Source organism: Rhopalosiphum padi, chromosome 1 (genome assembly GCF_020882245.1).
Source record: "Rhopalosiphum padi isolate XX-2018 chromosome 1, ASM2088224v1, whole genome shotgun sequence".
NCBI lineage: Eukaryota > Metazoa > Arthropoda > Insecta > Hemiptera > Aphididae > Rhopalosiphum > Rhopalosiphum padi.
The window spans coordinates 85,214,646-85,234,087 of NC_083597.1; the positions used below are offsets into that span (position 1 = coordinate 85,214,646).

Here is a 19,442-nt window from a genome sequence, read left to right on the forward strand (position 1 = left end):
GGTAAGAAAAAATAATTTTAATATTGTATTATTCAAAGATTTATCTAAAAAAAAAATATTATTCAATATGATGTCTCAGCCATTAGTGATTTCAAAATCTGGTAATCCTAGGTAAGCATCTATAATCGGTAAAAAAAGAATGGTACAATATAAGGTATGAGAAAGTAAATAGTGTAACATAGTTAAGTTATAATCATTTAATACATTTTATATTAAATTTAGAAAAAAAATAAATTAAAATACTTAAAATAAAAAATATGACAGTAATATCCTTCATTGTGATGAATGTCTGGGCCTTGGGATAAATCCTATTCTTTCTTGTACAACTTCTTGTTTGGTTTTTGTGTTGGTGTTTAAAAGAGGACCATACAGATTTTTTTGTTTTTCTTCTTTAGCTTTTTTAATAGTTTCATGATGATTTTTGATATCTGAAAATTCACTTAAATCTTCAATCCTGAGCTCTATTCTTGTAGGATTTAATCTTATCATTCTTACCTAAAAAAAGTTAGAAGTATTATTTTGAAGGTTTTGACATTTAGGAAATTTATTAACTATTGATCCATAAACAAATGAAATTCAATAATTTAAACATTTATTTTGAGATATGTACAAGCCAAAATGTAAATAATAGTAACAATATTGTGGAAGAATTTGAAATTGCTATTTTTTCTTTTATTTTCTCAAAATTTTATAAAATGCTATTTGCTACAATTAGAACATTAAGCTCAAGTGATAAATAAGAAATTACTAATTAATAATTATTACTTATTAATAACAAAATATAATTATAAAATTATCAGTTTTCATTAACCTAATAATAAATATAAAAAATACAACAGCTCAGTGATCTGTTAGTTAAAAAAATAACAGATAAGTAATTATAACTATATAGTAATCAATAAGACCTTTGTTTACTTACACAGTTAATAAGTCACCGTCAATGAATATTGATTAATCACAGACCAGTGACGATACGGTATACTGTAAATTACTGTTGAGTCTTCAGAGTCTTGAATCTTGAGTGTTGGCCGTTGGGTAGTATAGCACAACCGGGATGAGTTAGAAATTTTAAATAACCAGGTTATTTAAAATCTCTGGGATGAGTACAGTTCGGCCCCTTGATAAGAAATTATAGTTGATAACCGAAATTTAAATTTCGAACACTAACCTCAAATCGCAAAAATTCAAATTAATACCAACCATTCGATATTGTATACACGGCTTAAGATATATTATAAAATAAAAATAAGGTATATCGTATATGCCGTATTATAAAATTCAAAGGTAAAAATATTATCTAGACAGTGACATATGCTTTTAATGATATTATTATTTTAATGTGAGTTAAAGCTATGTAAAATATAACAACTTTAAAATGATAATACCATTAAAAGTATATGTCATTGTCTAGATGATATTCTTACCTTTAAATTTTATAATAGGTAAATTTACTCTAATATTAAAGCTAACGTCACAAAATGTATTCTACTGAACGAAAATTTATTATGATGTACGTTAGTAAGACAGAGACAACACATGCGGGTATGGCGTCCTCTTAAATCGTGATTGTAAAATGTAAATAGTTCCCCCAGACATATTAATAATTGATATGTGATATGTTTATGAGTTCCACTACGATTTTTGAATATATGAATTTCTCAGTTTCTCACCCTGGTCCTCAGAACCAGATACATTATTTATCTGTCGGTCAAAATTGCGCCCCGGGCACATGGTTTAAAGGGGCGGGCGCCAAAATTTTTTTTAAAAATATTTTAAATTAAATAAATAAAATATGCGAGAAACATTATTGTTTTACAATTATTTTAGACCATAACAAATTTCCGACTATGGTCGAGTAATAACACTAATAACAATTAGTCAACCGCAACGTTTTATTCTTGTATTATTTGGTTGTATAATAAAATTAATTAAGTTGTAAACTAATTAACTATATGATACATAATACATATACGATATACCTTATACAGTTATACCTATAACTATTTTGTTTAATAATTACTATTGCAATCAGCTTTAGTTTTTTGTCAAATCAATGTTCAAAATATGTTAAAACAAAAATGTAATTAAATAGGAATGAAATGCATAATAATAAATACAATAGGGGTGAATATTTTTAATTTTGCCCTGGACGCCAAATCTTAACGGAACGGCTCTAAGTAGGACTGTGCATTTTTTTTAGCTGGTGTTAAAATGAAACGTAGCTTTGTCTTTGTGGCTCTTGCAAGTTGCAGGTAGTTTTCTTGAATTGTTGAGTGGATTAGGAATTAACGAATTACAAAAAGTATACTATGAACACTATTTTTAATTCAATAAAAAGAGGCGTTAACTAAGAACTGAGTAAGAACATGTATACTAAAATAATGTATTATACAAGCTTGTTATTTGTTAGTAGTTCGTACTAAAATAATTATTATATAGTGTTTACTTACTATAGTAATATACAATTTTATCATGGGAATATCCAAATATGATAACTAAATATATGTCTTGAATGTTGATGTTAAAATAAAGTAATAAAAATAATCAAATACCTATTTAATCAGAATGAAGACATGGGCAAAGGGCAATACCATTCGTTAAATTAAATAAATTAATAAAAGTAATATTCTTTCGTCTTTAAAGGACCATCCAACTAAAAATTTTTCTTTGAATTAAAATAAAATACATACTACGACGAAAAAATTATATCATTAAAATTCGTTTGTGACAATCCGTTCGCTAGTTACGGTGCATTTTGACATAGCGCGTGACATCACGGAGTCGTTCGCTGCGAATACAACGCCATAGAATACACGGCCATTTTCCTGAATTCCAGATCATAAAAAAATATTGATAATTTTTAGTATTGATCACACCAAAGTACAAATTAGTAAATTACTAATTTGCTATCCAAAATGTCCTTAAAAGTTGAAATTCGAGATTTCGAACCATTTCTTTAATTACTTATCGTATATTATATACTAAAAAAAAACATATTATTGTAAAATCAGTATATTCGTCACTCCGCTCAGAATCCAAGAAAAAAAATAAATGAAAACCTAAAACATATAAACATCACCAATAATAATTTAATCATAAACTAATATTGTAGAATAAATGGACCACTGTATAAAAGGTAATATTTTATTAAATAAAAAAAAACAAAACTGAAGAAGAAAAAAGGAGTTTATTTATAACACTTAGTTCTTAATTATTATGTAAAGAAATATTTATTTTATATATTTAATAATATTCTTTAATGTATTTAATGTGAAAATTTAGTGTATGAAAATAAAAATTATATATAATTGGAAAAAGAAGTTTATAATAAAATATTTTTTTTAAGGTGTAGGTATGACTAAAGCAGCGACGCAACTTGCTTCGCATATCCCAAAAGCTGTATTACACGCAGCTAACATGGGTGTAGCAGCAATCACTGATGCAGGTACAGTACCAAATGTAAATCCGGCAGCCGTAAAACAAGCAACTGTGACAGCCGCACATCCGGCATAACAAATTCCTGCTGCCACTGGGCCAGCAAGAGCGGGAGATGACAGTAAGAGACCAACCATTAGCAAACTCAACATCTTCTGTCCAACCATGATGACTGAAAAAACAAGTAAAATATTGTATAATATTGTTATTAGTTTAGTAGTAGTATTTTTATATATCTGTCATTTGTGGTATCGATTAAGTTAATAATATAATAAGACATATTATTATAATTTATAATATTACATTGATATTTAAAAATAATTATATTATTTAGTTGTAAGATAATACAGTTTACATTATAAAAATGAGCGCGTACCATTAGTTGATTTATGATAATGTGACATTAATGTTTTTATTGAATATGGATATCAAATGACAAATAGTAAAATATATTATGTACCTACCTATATCATTTAAGACTTTAGTCTCTAGTCTCTACTATATTACATTGCAGTGATTGCACGACAAATACGTTTACATATTGATAATTAATGTTAAACACAACAAGTAACATAGCTTACACCTTAATCAAACAAATATATTTTTTTTTAAAGGGTGGGCAAGTAAGTATCATTCTGCTGTAGGTATAGTAGAGATGGAGAGTAAGTCACTAATATAATGGATGTGTTAAATTTGAATGCAATGACAGGTATCATTGTATACGAAAAACGATCCTGAACGGAGATGATTTGTCAGTCTAGGATAATTAGTAGGATATATTATATTATTACCTATATTTGAATTGTAATACATCGTTATTTTACGTGATTTCGTAAAAAATTAATTTTCATACTTATGGATAACCTTGTAATGAGTTTTTTAACCTTAGGAATAAATCACAAAAATTTTACGAATTTTCAACTTTAAAATCCCTTGCAAATTTTTGCGATTTTGATATATTTCGACATTTGAACTTAAAATGCTTATAAACAAAAATTGTGACAAATGATTTTTGATTTTTTTTTACTACGATAAGTACAACTTATAATAAACCTTATATTAAATTTTAAAGATTTTTTCGGAAAGCCAAATCTTTTTTATCGGCATATCAAGAAAAAAAATTTAGAAATATCGAACATTTCAATTATTTGCAAATAGCTTAAAAAAAGTCAAAATATTTTGAAAATTTAATTGTAAATAGATAACGCAAATATATAAACATCTGGTGAAAATTTCTAGTATTTATAATAATTCGTTTTTGAGTTAGGTACAGTAAAATAAAAAAATCGATTTTGTCAAAAACTGATTATATGCGTAAAAATTCCCGTTTTTCTGTCACTTTTTTAGGGTTTTTCCTAACGCTTTTGAAAACTACTTTTGACCCCCCCCCCCCCAAAGTATCAACTAGATGAATTTTTCATTTCAAAGAGGGGCTGAAGTCAAAAATCGAAGCATTATTTTTACTCCAAAGCGTGATGACACAAAAAAAAAAAAACACAACATTGTAAAATCAATACATTCATCACTCCGTTTAAAATCTAAAACTATAAAATATTATACTATTATATAAGGTATTTATATTATATTCATATTTCATATGTACTACATTTATATGCAGCAGTTAATGCGGCATGCCTGCATGCATATAAACTTGGAAATAGAAAAAATTCTCACTACTCACCAGTTAAAAATTGATTCGATAGCCACGCAGAAACAATTTAGAGAAAATAAGTTGTAACTTAAAAATCACTATATTCCAGAAAAAAAATAAGCCTGTGAGTATTTAACCAGAAGACGACCTCACAAAGTCACTGATGAAAAAGGAATGACCATAGAAAATATTAAATAATATGCACTGCAGACTACTATAAGTTACAAGTCTATAATAAGACTAAAATAATGTATTATACAAGCTTGTTATTTGTTAGTAGTTCGTACTAAAATAATCATTATATAATGTTTACTTACTATAGTAATATACAATTTTATCATGGGAATATCCAAATATGATAATTAAATATATGTCTTGAATGTTGATGTTAAATTGATGTTAAAATAAAGTAATAAAAATAATCAAATACCTATTTAATCAGAATGAAGATATGGGCAAAGGGCAATACCATTCGTTAAATTAAATAAATTAATAAAAGTAATATTCTTTCGTCTTTAAAGGACCATCCAACTAAAAATTTTTCTAGGTTTATTAGGTTTCTTATAAGCAGAAGATTGCAAATTTGGTAACCGTAAAAAAATAAAAGGAAATAAAGTGATATTATTGTTTATTTACAATATTTAGACGATATTACTAAAGTCGACTCCACCATCAACATTTCAATTTTAGCGAAACTATTGTTTTTTTATTCATAGGAAATTATTTTTATGTTATTATTAATCATTAAAATTTATATAGCTAAATAAAAATCATAGAATATTATGGTGATAACTGATTAAGAGGACGCCACACCGGCGAAAATACCGTTCAAAAACATGCTAATTTTGTTCCAATAATACGGCTTACTGAATGGTGTAATATTATTTAAAAAAATTTATTTTAGTGATTATAAATACAGACAATACAGTCGAGTCGCGATAACTCGAATTTTTTTTTTAATATTTAACTTGCTTCAAAACTTTAGTATCAAAAAAAATATACTTTTATTAATCCATAGATAATGTTGCAATCTTTGATCTTAATAAATTGTTTAAGTGCTCTGACATTAAAACTAACAATGTCAAATAAATAAGATTTCCTAAATTGCCGAATGTAAATTTGCTATGTTGACTTGTTGTAAGACTGATACAACGCATACAGATTATAGTATGCTATCATGGCTCTTAAATATAAGTCTTTCTGGTCTATTGTAACCCAGATGGAATATAATAAAATTGGAAAATTAAACTATCATATAAAATTAATTTTAGAACTATTTTTTTATTTTAAAAATCACGATAGTAGTAATTTTAATTTTACAATTATTGTAATACGTTCTGGAAAAATATAATTATAGTAATAAATAGAAGTTATATAACAATAGTATATTTTGCATTTTCAATAAATTAACAAACATTAAAAAAAAAAAAAAATTGTTCTTGTTAAAATTTAAATTAATAATATTATTTTATAGTTCGAGGTAGTCCATCATCTACTTGTGTAAATTATAGCTCATTAATCATAAAAAAATATTGTTCCAAATTCCTGTGCACAAAGACTTTGAATTTCAGCTGGAAATAAAAAATGAAATTTTTTAAATTTTGGTATAATCTAAGTTAACAAAATGTTTATACTTACAATCTACATCGTATAATTTAGTCAACTTTTGATTCAGTACTATATAAATTTCTCGTGAATTACATAACCTACCAGCTACCCAATTATCGTTAGATGTTTTTATCATAACAGAATAGGTTGGGTGCATACTGAAATAAAAAAATGATTGGTATAATTAAGTCATACACAATAAATTATATAATAACATATGATTCATGAAATAATTTTTTTAATCAGAATTATACACACCAGGATTGTTGACTGCTAATATCTACTAAGACTCGTAATGCATCTGGACTAAGATTAAATTCAGATGGTCTATTAGTTGTAGCAATGGAGTTTGAATACTTAATTGAATTTTTAATTGCTAAATTCATAGCATTAAAATATACAAATTTAGCAGGTCTTTCAGTGTATAATTTTGAAGCCAATGTCTTTTCAACTGTATTTTTCATTTTTTCTGATAACAGATATAATTTTGTCCCAAGAAATTGATCTAAGCTATTATACAAATCTGCCGTAAGTGGATTTTCCACTGAAATAAATTATCAATATCAAAAACGAATTTTTTATAGCATATAATATAATCATATACTGATACTTACTTTTAACAAACATGCATACAATTGAATGATGAGCTTTATACATAACTAGCCTATAGCTTTTAAATGATTTATCATTTTCATCATTCAACCATAAAATAGGGACCTTACCCAAATCACTAATCCAACTATCTGATTTCACTGCCCAAATATTTGTTATAAACCTATACAATAAATCATACTAAAAAATTGCATTTTTAAAATATAAATATATTATATTAGTTCAATCATTACTTTCCAACTAATTGATTAGGCAAACATTGTTGTACTAAATTTCCTTTGACTACATTGTCTTTCTTTGCAATTTCTGGTAAAACCCACATTAAAATATAGGAATACACAAGTTGAGTTTGACGTTTATTCAGACCACTCCTAAACAAATGTCAAACAATAATAATAAACAAAACAAAGAAAGTAGGTAACCGCTCTGCTATACAATAAATCACCTTATCATTACGGAGTAAATCAATATAATGCATATGTTAAAGTTAAATAAATAAATAAATCATTGCATACAAAAACATTATGAGGGAAGAAAATTAATTTTTACCAAAAACATTAAATTTGAAAATATTATTGTGTATAAAATATAATAATACACTTTAAAAGATTCCAGTAACTCACAAATAATAAAATAAAATTTTTATATTACAAAAAAAAAATTAAAAATTGAAAATGTCTATGAATTGTTCAAAAATAGTCAAAATATTTTATTATGTACAGAAAATATTAATGTAACATTTCATAAAAATTTTCAAGTTTCTCCAAAGTTAAAAATCAAAGTATTTTTACTACCCCAAAAAGTGATTATAGACACTAAAATAAAAAAACACACATCATTGTAATATAACAATACATTCATCGCTCTGCTCAGAATCTAAAATTAAAACAGACCAACAATGGCATTAATAATATAGCAAATAATGATGCGAGGTATTTGGTTATATCAGACTATTGTTCCACATAAATGATTATTATCAAATTTAATCTAAATTCAAATCTAAGTACTTTTATTTGTATCTGGTAAACATTAGTTTATTACAACTGGAGCCTATATACACATTACAACTTTATAAATTAATACACAATTGTATTATAGCTATTATTATTAGACTCAAGTTATATGTATTTATAGAATTTGATTCATAAAATACAAAATTTACCATTACATATAATCTAATTTTTAAATGAATATTAATTTAATAGTTACCAAACAAGTGAATCATTATAAAGTAACATTGTAAAATGTACTTGTTGAAATGTGTTTTCGATAATATTTAGAAAACTCTGCGCATACAAATGAATAACATTGTCTAGAGGAAGAAAACTGATGCCTTGAAACATATCCATAAATGTATGACTCGATACATCAGTACTCTGTAAATACTAAGAACAAAACATACTTGAGCAGTTAAAATTAAAATTAAATTATATAGTATTAAACAAATTTGAATAGAATTAGTATTTACTATTCATCAAATATGTGTTATAAAAATCAGAAGCTAACCTTGCTATAAAATTTGTTAAGCATAAGTCTGAGATAATCTGGATCATTATCATTCATTAGCTTAGTCATACAGCCAACAGTCATTTGAAATGTATTATACCAGTGTTTTAAGATAGCCAAATAAATTGGTTCTTGAAGATTATATGTGCAATATACATGTTCATCTGGGGACTCAGAAGACTTTTGATTAAATTTACTTTCTGCTGACACAGTCTACTGAACATAATGTTACAATTACTAAAATAATTTCGAAGATACCTAGCGAATGAAAAAATTAATTTAAAAACACAAATAATAATATTACAATAACTATCCAAAAATCTGGCTCCGCATTGTATAACACTTGTAATGTTTTTTCAGTGCGTAAAGATTCACATGACTCATTTGCATTAAAGTTTCTGTAATATTAGTACACAAATTAAAACATTTACTTATAGAATAATAATATATATAATACAATTTATTGGCATACCGTGCAAAGCAAATGACAGCTTCAATGTGACCGACATTGAGCACTTTTTTGTTTTCGTCCTCATTTTCTGGATAATAAAATAATATTTTTTTAGCGCCCTGTGTACAAAAAAATATTACAAGTATATGACTTATTAAACAAATCAAATTTTAATTAATATATAAAAAAATTATTTTAAATCATTAAAACAAAGTATTTTGTTCTACTTGAACGAGTAGTAGTGCAGCCCAAGAATGCCTAAGGTGGCATATAAAACTACCTACTATTATTTAAATTGTTTTAAAAACAATTTTAGTTGAGAAAAACAGTAACGAAAAATTGCAGTAAAAAAAACATGTAAACAAGTACTTACATCGTCCTCAGTTTTTGATAATGTCGAGTTAAAAATGTACAAATTCTGAACAGAGACTTCAGTCGGCATTTTATTTTTTCGAGAAGCCGAGTTCACATGTTACAGAATCGAGTATAAATTTAAATTTTAACACGAAACGATAGTATGCGTGAATTATATTCACCGCAAACGCCGTTAATTATTTTAATGATCAAAAATAAAATTGTTAATTTGCGAGCTGCAACTTTGACTCTTGTGTCTATAGTCTATAATCCATAATCTAAGACCGTGTCTATGAGCATTAAGCAATGAGCTACCAAAATCAAACAGACGATATGATAACTGTTATCAGAAAAGACCAACCAAGAAAAACTATTACCACAGAATATTCTGTGCTATTACCTCCATAATAAAACCACAATAAAATATAACAAACTCAAACGAAGGGTAAACAAAATATGATTATAATGTTATGATTATTATCGGTTGTGTGATATTAGTAATTAATTATTATTTATTATTATTAATTGTACTTCGTAGTAACTATAGTAGTGTACTGTGTAGTATACTAGTATATTATTATTACCAATAGGTACACCTATACATTTTTATAATTACCAAATATTGTTCTATAGAAATTAAGTGTTTCCAAAGATTCAAAATGCCTTTCGAGTCGTACCGAAAACAAATCGACTCTCAGAGTTAATGATTTATAATTATTTCGTAGGATCTTAAGTTTGCATTTTTATCTTGGTTCTAAGATATATCTAATAATCTAATAATTGATTGTATTATTGTTGACGAGAAAATAAGTACACTGTACGATTATTTACAAAAAATAAATATACTGGTAAGTAGTTTAAATATTTTTTATAATACTATACTTAGATTATAAGCTTTCATCGGTGGAGAAATAATGGTAGCAACTCCTCCTTCTTATTTAGGGCAGCAAATTATTTTTAAATTTTTTAGTATTAGTTACATCAAGTAACAACTAAGAAAGTTATAAAATCATTAAATTTTTAAATTATAAATGCTCAAAAATATTTTTAGTGTTATTGAATCAACTAGCAATATGAATGTAAATATTTTAAAGCATTTTAGCATTTACATATATTAAAAAATAAAATAAAAATATAAAGTTAATGGATAAATATAGAAATTCATATTTTTGTCATTTTGTCATTTTGATACATTGCTATGATAGCATATAGAACAAATCTATAACTTATGATTATACCTATCCATATTATATTTTAGGTGTCCAGACAGCCATATGGCTACCTACATATATGCATGTATGTTAGGTATCTATATAGTTAATAATATTATAGATTACCTATCACCTACCTATAGTTATTTAGTCAAGTATAGTATACCTAACACAACTATAAAAAAAACTAAACATTTTCAGTTGGCTATTTATGATCCAATCTTCCATTAATTTCATAAAAAAATGACCCTAGTGATTACTGTTGTAACACCTAACAATTTATATTCAAACTAAAAGTACTCTTTAATAAACAAAATTTTTGAAAGTAAAATAAGTATATTTTAATTAAATCAATCAATATACATTTAATGTAGTATTTTTAATAAGAAAAATTGAAACATGCATATTTGCTAACGATAGAAAAACTGTTCAAAAATACACATTAGTTTTTAACTATTACACTAATTATTTTAATTTTACAATTGGTAATATTAACATTGACAAATGATAAATCATTAATGATTCGGAAAAACACTACTTAATAAATTATTAAATTATTTTAGAAATGGATTCAATCACATCAGCACTTGCAAATCTTGCTGCTGATAAAGGCGGTATTTATGGAAGTCTAGTTTATATACGTTCAGAGATGGCAAAAAAAAATGGAGGATTAAAAGAATTTCGAGAATATGGTGGTATCAGAATATTGAGTAGATTATTACAACAAGTTAACCCGAAAATAACATCATTAGTTCTAAGTATTCTTGGAGACTACAGTATGAATTCAGAATGTCGTGAAGAAGTAATTATTGCTACTTATAAATCAAATAAAAATCACTTATACATATTTTATTGCTTATATTTTAACACTTAACATTGTTCTATTTCAGTTACTTAATTATGGTATTCTCAAAGACCTTAGTTTCATAATGAAAAATATAAATGTTGATTCAATTCACTATCGCATATTTAGGTTGATCGCCAATCTAGCTAAATCTGAAGCCCATATTCCGATTATGTACAAACACAATATTCATAGTATAACTATACAAATATTATCAAATACTGATAGTGATATTACAAGATACACAGCAATTCGAGCTCTTAGGTAAAGCTTGGTTAACTTCGTTATATTTTAATTAATAATTTTTATTAAATTGTCATTATAATTTTTAATTATTTAGAAAAATGTGGGAAAATTCATCAAAAATTGGTTGTTCAGAAATGTTAAAGTTACAAGCTGTTAAAATAATCTCTGATTCCTTAAAATCAGAATGTAAAGAAATTGTTATGGCTGTCCTACGAGCCCAAACTGCAATTTTATATCGTGTTTTAGAGTTGAAACATGCAAAAAATAGCTTAGACACTGTTGTACAGGTAACATTGCTATATAATTTATAAAAATAATTATCGTAGACCAAGAAAAAATTTATTTTGTTTTAGATTTTAGGAAATAGTGAACAAAAAAGTATTGATAACATATGTATTCTAATGCGTTTATTACCTGAACGTCCATTAGTTTCCAAAATAATATATGCAATGTGTAAAATTCGTGATGCGTTAGGATATTTACATCAATCTCGTTTGATCGTGCAAATTACTGAAATTTTAAAAAAAGAAGATAACCATTGTAAGTAATTTTATTATAATAATCAACATCTCAAATTATTATTGTATAGTACCAAAATGTTACCATGAGTATATTTTTAAAATAACATAGTAATCCTTGATAGTCAAAAACTTTGAATTTTAAACATTTACTTGTCTTTTACCTAAACTGTTTATAATGATTATAATAATAATATAATTTATAGTTTTAGAACAATGTATTTTACTGAAATATTTAATAAGAATTTAATTAACTGTTTCTTTTTCTTAATTATAGATTTAACTTTATCAATGTGCCTTTTATTGCAATGCCCACTCAATCGTATTAGATTTGTTAGTATAGAAGACTGGCAAAGCCTATTTTTGGGCTTAATTACCAGTACAAATCATACCTATATTGATATAGCAATTAATACTTTACCACATTTCCAATATTGCACGGTTACAATAAAAGTATGTATCACTTAAATAATTAATTTGTTGTTATAATAACTATTTTTAATTTTTTGTCATGTCATTTTTGTTATTTAATAAGTTATCTGTATGCACAATACGTTGTGAACGTTTCAACATATATTTAGATGCATTTCTATCATTTGTTTTTCTATTTGAACTAGATATTGATTCCAACTGTTGTGCTATACTAAAAAATCTTGGAGATCTCTTGCCTAATATCTGTTGAGTGTCTGACTTATTTGCTTTTATCTTTATTAAGTGTTTTTGTACTGTTTTATTTTGGTTTAGGGCTTCAATAAGAGCAAATGACTCTTGTTCAGTCATTTTAACTAATTTTCGATTCATTTTTATCCAATCACTATCCAATATTTTATCAATTGTCCAACGCTTTCTAGGCTCTGGTTGTAAAAGACTATCTATACACATTTTTACATTCTCACTTATTATTTTCTCTACAGAAGGTTGATGTTCCCAATCTCGTTTGACCTATTAATTTTTATTAAAAAGAATAAACAATTTTTTAAATATGTAAAATATACATGCAATGAATGATAATGTACTTGTTGCTTATACATTAGCTTCATGTTTTTTCTATTGAAAGGCATTTTCTTGTTGAGCATGACATATAATACCACTCCAAGAGACCATATATCAGACATTTTTCCATCATATGGACGTGCAGTCAATATTTCTGGCGATGCATAACCCAATGAACAACAATAAGTATTACAATTCAGTTTTTTGGAACTCTTAACAAATTTCGAAAAACCAAAATCTGTTAACTTGACAGTATAATGCTCAGTGATGAGGATGTTTTCACATTTTATATCCCGATGTACAATTTCCATTGTGTGTAAATATTGCATTGCTAATGCCACCTGTCTAAACCATATACGAGCTTGATTCTCTTTTAATGGTCCATAATCAATAATGTACTGTAAAAGATCACCTTAAACGTGTAGAAATTCATTTTTATTATTCATTAAATATACACTATGTTTTATTATTAAAAGTCCAATTTATGAGTGTAAAAAAAATAACTGGGTATATGAAATGAGAGTAATGAATAATGATCTACCAATTAGTTTAGTGTATGTTATGGTATTTGGATAGTTCGTCAAAAGCAACTATTCATCTAAAAAAACAATTTGTAAAGGTCAAATCCATTACTCATTAAAAAATACTGTTGGTCAAATAATACTGTTAAAAATACTTGTTTAGTGTTTACATTCAATAGATAATATAATAAATATAATAAATGATGAAATATGTTATTGAATGTAGATTTCTTAATTACGATTTAAAATTAGTATGTTTCATAACACCCTAAATAGAATAAAACTTCATTATTACATGTTTTATCACATTTTGAAGTTAGTGCATTTTTTTAAAAAATATTTTAGTAATATATATATATTTTACTGACTATTTCATGTTTGTATGTATACCTCTGTATTCACAGGCATACTGATAATAAGTAATAACTGTATGAAATACATTCAATCTGTCGTAAATTGTTATGAAGAACTTCATATTAAATTAGATAAAATAAGTAAATAATTTTTAATACCTCCATATCTGTTATACAATCTATTACTCTAGTTCAGAGGTTCCCAAACTTTTTATGACATAACCCATTTTAGAAATTTTTTAAATTTTTGCATTCTACAATAATATTAATGACCCTCCTTTTTTTTACTGTTTCCTGGATCAGTTGCTTACGAGAAAAAATGTATCATTTAAAAATATAATGCGACCAACTAAAAATATTATTGTGACATACAATTTAGAAACTTCTGTTGTTCTAGTTGGATCATTTGTTTTTCTATTCAGTATTTTTCTTTTTTATATGATTTAAATTGTGAAAATAAAATATTTTGTTAAATATTTCATGTATTCAAAATACATTCTTTAGTAACATTGATAACATAAATATGTATCTACTTTTTTATTGCATAAAAATTCATGCCCTGTTAAAATATAATTAGACATAGTGACATGCCATTATGGTTGTGTTAAATATATTTTGACGTAACTACTGTTTTGATAATATACCCAAGTTTTTATTAATTGGCTTAACAAGCATTTATATGATTACAAAAATTAACTATACAATATTAATTTATAATATAAACATTTACATTAAAATTATAAATGTCTATAATTTTAAAAATAATATAAAAATATATTTTTATTATGACTTAATTTAATTTTAGTGCAATAAATAAAAACACTAATTTGAAATAAAATGCTTAAAATATTAATTTAATGAAAAGAACTGAAAAAAAGTGTTATTAACTAATTATTTTTGACCAACAGTCCTAGATCTTGTTTGTTATATTGTAATATTGCTTAATTAATAAGTAATGATGATAATGATCCATTTTTTTACCTTTTTCTGCAAATGCCATAAAAACAAATAATACAGCTTTTTTTTGTAAAATACTGTGTGTATATATTATATACGGATGATTAATTTGACGTATGACATCTAGCTCTCGAGGCAAAAACTTAGAAACATACTCTTTGCTCGTCTGTCTTGTATCGATTATTTTCACTACCAAATTCAATTCTTTTTCTTCTTGTATGTATTTAGCATGGCATACTTCACCATAACTTCCATTTGCTATGTGATCTAATATAATGTATCCCTCAGACTTTAAAATGTTTGTTTTTGATAATTGTTTATTTGATTTCATAGTTTTATTAAAAAATAAAAACATGATTGATAAAAACTGTTATAAACAATGTATTTAAACAATTTTATTTCTATGACAAAAAAAAAAAAATTCCAATAGTAATAGAACATAATAATAATAATAATATTTATTGGCCAATGAAGTAACTACAATAATAGTTTAGTATGTTATAATCTACAATATGTGTTTAATTGCAGAAAATGGTAGAAAAGGGTTTGATTTCTATGTTAATCAAGCTTTTATCTTTGTACGTAAAAACAAATAAAATGCCTCATATGTGTCCATTGGAAATGAAAGCGAAATCATTAGATTCTTCAATATTTGTTAGCTGTGCCTCTCCAACAACTACATATGATCATGATGCAAGTCCTATTTGGACACCACCTAAAGATGATAACATAGCCACAGACTCGCATTCTCCATATTATTCTCCAGTCTGTGAATCATTTGATATTGAGTCTGTAAATGCAGACGATTCAAAATCTGATGTCAGTGACTTTGAAGAAAAGGTCAATTCGAATTTACAATACTTCAACTAGACAACTATTATCAATTTAACTTACTTTAATATGTGTAATAAATATATAATTCATATTTTAGGATGATGAAATTGTAGAACATTCATCTCTAGAAGAAATAACAGTCTGTAAAATTATACAGTTCCTAACACATGTAATGTACATAGAAAAAGTTGTATTATTAATGGTTGATAAATACGTATGGGAAACAATTTTAGATTACATGCAATATATTGAACATGGACATAACAATTCAAATGCATTAAAGATATTAGAATTCATTACTCGGTATGTTTTTCTTTTTCAGTTTCACAGCAAAATTATCTTATTGTATGTTTCTATTTTATAGCGAAGTGTTGAACTTAAATAGCATTCTTACTGATGAATTAATTTTGACAACACATCGAAGACTATGTAGACCTATTCATGAACTTGAGTCTTGCAACTATTGTATGATCCGAAACAAATTGGGTATGAGAATCATCAAAAATGCTCAATCATTTTCATCAAAATTTGGAGAAGGTATGATGACTGGTATAATGGATGAACCAGATACACCAGATACTAAACTAAAACTTAAAATATTAGTATCTGTTCATGTACCCATTGTCATTCAAAGGTAAGTTGTATGTTAGTTTTATTGCCAATAAATTATTCATCATAAATAATGAACCATAATAAATAGCGATAATAGTATAATACCATTGATAATAATTTTAAAGATTTAGAATTTTTATTCATGCATCTAGTTAAAAGCCTTATATAGAAAATTCTAAATGCTTGAATATGAATACCAATAAACCATTACACAAACTATTTACAAATTAATTTTTTCTATAGTTTTATATCTTTATTCAAATTTAAAAAACCCTTGGATGCGACCAGGTATTGATTAAGCAATTAAGGTAAAAAGTATTTGATTAATAAAATATATATCTAGAAGTATTCATTGTCAATGGCAGATTTTGGTTTTAATGACAGTCAGTAAATTCATCAGATGGCCCTAGTGCAGAATGAGCCCAGAATGGCCCCAATAGACCCATATTTTACAAAACCAAATCACTGTAATGTAAACATGTTCTGGATCCCAGAACAAAATATTGTTGGTTGCTTCATCAGTATTCATCTACTAAGTGCTAAACAACCATTAAATTTTCTAGCATTCGTTATTAGTGTTAGGGACTTATTTTACTAAAAATCCTTAAAATATGTAATTTAATTTACTAAAATATGATGGAAAATATATGTCGCATCCATATTGCGTTATTGTATGTTTCACGAAATGGAACCATGATTTCTCCACTTCACGTAATTACATAATATGGATTATACTTTGTAAAATGGATACCTAAACCACCATCAACAGAACTTATTCCATCATTTGGATATCCATATTGTAAAAATTAAAAAAAAAATTGTTATATTTTATTCCTAAAAAATCATTTATAATTAATTTTTTATAAAACTAATTTTTTTTGTCAATCAACATTATTTTATTTATTAACAAAATATAAAATGAAAAAAAATAATATGCACTTTACACTCTTTTACACATTTTGCACAATCTTAGAAAAATTAATACTGGTATGCAATACAAAAAGTTAAATCATAATACCATATACTGGTGTATAATTTTTTATAAAAATATAGAATCTAGGTGCCATTAAGCTTCTAATTGTATAATTCTTAATAGTGATATCATTTATTAATTGACTAAGATACTTCATAAGTGAAGATAATTTACTTTGGGAATTATTTTTTCTAAGACATCCAAATTATTGTTGACCAACAATATTAAATTTATAAAAATAATTAAATGAAATAAAGTCATTAATATACTAACAAATTTTAAAGTATGCACCTTTCCTAAAACATAATAAAATTTACAAAAAATATACATAGTCAAACTTGGTATTAATTAAATACATTTCACAAAACAAATTGATATCTCATCTAAAATAATCCACAATCATCACAAAATAAAAACATGCAAATGTAAAAAACTTTGAACTCAATCCTGCTATAGCGTTATTCATTAAAAAATAAATTTTAAATTATATAAACAACTTCTGCACTGCTGATAATTATATTTTTAGAAATGTTCCATTTCTTTTTTTTATCTTATTCAACTATTATATGGTCACCAAAAACTTTTTGATAAGTGATAAATTCATTTATCTATACCATTTATCATGTACCATATTTAATCTGTATAAAATATTCTTGTATTATAAATATATTACATACATACAACATACTAATTACTTAATATGTTTTCTTTCATCAAGAAACTTTTTTTCAATTTATTAATCAATATTAAAATTGTATTTTTCAGCGATCCCAAACTATTGATTCTACTGTTATCTCGTTACAAAGTATATTACATATTGTGTAATATAATTAAAGATGACCAGAACCCGTCGTTTGATGATGCTATTGGAGCTTTAATAGCTTTATTTGATAAAGTAAAAATTACTTTTAAAAAATCAGGAATACAATATTGTGAAACCCGAGATTGTCATAAAAGTATTGTTCAAAAAGAAACTACTGTCACATTGCAATTGGATGATGGCACATTAATAAATGCAAATAAATCCTTATTATCGTTGAAATCTCCAATGTTTGAAGCCATGTTTCGATCTGGTGGTTTTAAGGAAGCATACCAAAATACTATACGATTAAATGATGTAAGTTCTGATTGTATCAAATCATTTTTACTTCTACTTGAAGTATATTGTGATTGTCTTTTGCCTGAAAATATCAATGTCCTCTTAGAATTAATAACAATCACAGATCAGTACATGTTAAATGAATTATCTGAAAAACTTATTTTGTTTATGATAAATTCTATTTCGGTAGATAATTGTGATATAATTTATGGATGGGCAAAAGATTTTGGTCATCAGTTAAAACTCGGGGCTAGTGTGGATTTAGATGTTATCAAATATTTGTTTTCTTCAAATTCAAGATTCCCTGACCGTGTTAAAACTATCAAAAAAATCAGTAGAAGTAGTTATGGACAACTTTTCATTGAAGATTTAACAACTTTAATAAAAAGTGGATTGTCGAGTATAATAACTTTTGATGATAAAATATCAATATTTTATTTAAACAAATTGCAGAGCAGGTTAGATTAATCCAGTAATAGGTATAAATAGGATATAATCTGTTACTAATTTAAAATGATGTGATTATGAAATTTAAATTTCTTGGCCCCATAAATTAATATAATTAGTGGGATACTACCTATTAAATATATATATATATATATATATATTATATTGTATGATATTTATGTTTTGTGATTATTTTCGTATTGATTTTATTATTGTA

General features: G+C 25.5%; 3 protein-coding genes and 1 long non-coding RNA gene across 5 annotated transcripts; 1 reads left to right on the top strand and 3 right to left on the bottom strand.

Moving 5' to 3' along the window:
• Positions 1–182: 182 nt before the first annotated feature.
• LOC132918023 (uncharacterized) lies at positions 183–1,215 on the bottom strand. Of its 2 annotated transcripts, XR_009660365.1 has the most exons (3): positions 1,201–1,215; positions 920–1,117; positions 183–495 (listed from the first exon to the last, which is right to left on the bottom strand). It is a non-coding gene; the product is annotated as an uncharacterized LOC132918023 (long non-coding RNA). The 2 variants fall into 2 exon arrangements; XR_009660364.1 differs by lacking the exon at positions 1,201–1,215 and having other exon boundaries at positions 920–1,194.
• Positions 1,216–6,347: 5,132 nt separating this feature from the next.
• LOC132922303 (vacuolar fusion protein CCZ1 homolog) lies at positions 6,348–9,934 on the bottom strand. The gene is made up of 10 exons (XM_060985755.1): positions 9,637–9,934; positions 9,285–9,382; positions 9,117–9,210; positions 8,813–9,025; positions 8,516–8,691; positions 7,540–7,677; positions 7,309–7,469; positions 6,953–7,238; positions 6,725–6,852; positions 6,348–6,657 (listed from the first exon to the last, which is right to left on the bottom strand). The coding sequence occupies exons 1-10, from the start codon at positions 9,703–9,705 to the stop codon at positions 6,602–6,604; spliced, it is 1,419 nt and encodes a 472-aa protein (XP_060841738.1). The 5' UTR covers positions 9,706–9,934; the 3' UTR covers positions 6,348–6,601.
• A 165-nt stretch (positions 9,935–10,099) lies between these two features.
• LOC132922269 (uncharacterized) lies at positions 10,100–19,380 on the top strand. The gene is made up of 10 exons (XM_060985691.1): positions 10,100–10,465; positions 11,392–11,630; positions 11,719–11,936; positions 12,013–12,205; positions 12,272–12,458; positions 12,714–12,889; positions 15,789–16,100; positions 16,192–16,397; positions 16,459–16,728; positions 18,445–19,380. Exons 2-10 carry the CDS (start codon positions 11,394–11,396, stop codon positions 19,244–19,246), a joined length of 2,601 nt encoding a protein of 866 aa, XP_060841674.1. The 5' UTR covers positions 10,100–10,465; positions 11,392–11,393; the 3' UTR covers positions 19,247–19,380.
• On the bottom strand, positions 12,823–15,802 carry LOC132922346 (testis-specific serine/threonine-protein kinase 2-like). The gene is made up of 3 exons (XM_060985824.1): positions 15,285–15,802; positions 13,453–13,841; positions 12,823–13,378 (listed from the first exon to the last, which is right to left on the bottom strand). Exons 1-3 carry the CDS (start codon positions 15,613–15,615, stop codon positions 12,935–12,937), a joined length of 1,164 nt encoding a protein of 387 aa, XP_060841807.1. The 5' UTR covers positions 15,616–15,802; the 3' UTR covers positions 12,823–12,934.
• Positions 19,381–19,442: the final 62 nt, after the last annotated feature.

What these genes read in the sequence shown, in the direction of transcription:
- LOC132922303 (XM_060985755.1), bottom strand. Translation starts at nt 9,705, where the DNA reads ATGCCGACTGAAGTCTCTGTTCAGAATTTGTACATTTTTAACTCGACA. An exon ending in GCTGTCATTTGCTTTGCACG is followed by an intron (nt 9,211 to 9,284) that starts GTATGCCAATAA and finishes CTAATATTACAG; the next exon opens with AAACTTTAATGCAAATGAGT. An exon ending in CCTAATCAATTAGTTGGAAA is followed by an intron (nt 7,470 to 7,539) that starts GTAATGATTGAA and finishes TTTATTGTATAG; the next exon opens with GTTTATAACAAATATTTGGG.
- LOC132922269 (XM_060985691.1), top strand. Translation starts at nt 11,394, where the DNA reads ATGGATTCAATCACATCAGCACTTGCAAATCTTGCTGCTGATAAAGGC. An exon ending in ACAGCAATTCGAGCTCTTAG is followed by an intron (nt 11,937 to 12,012) that starts GTAAAGCTTGGT and finishes TTAATTATTTAG; the next exon opens with AAAAATGTGGGAAAATTCAT. An exon ending in ATTGCACGGTTACAATAAAA is followed by an intron (nt 12,890 to 15,788) that starts GTATGTATCACT and finishes GTTTAATTGCAG; the next exon opens with AAAATGGTAGAAAAGGGTTT.
- LOC132922346 (XM_060985824.1), bottom strand. Translation starts at nt 15,615, where the DNA reads ATGTTTTTATTTTTTAATAAAACTATGAAATCAAATAAACAATTATCA. An exon ending in TATGGCATTTGCAGAAAAAG is followed by an intron (nt 13,842 to 15,284) that starts GTAAAAAAATGG and finishes TACACGTTTAAG; the next exon opens with GTGATCTTTTACAGTACATT. An exon ending in AGCTAATGTATAAGCAACAA is followed by an intron (nt 13,379 to 13,452) that starts GTACATTATCAT and finishes AAAAATTAATAG; the next exon opens with GTCAAACGAGATTGGGAACA.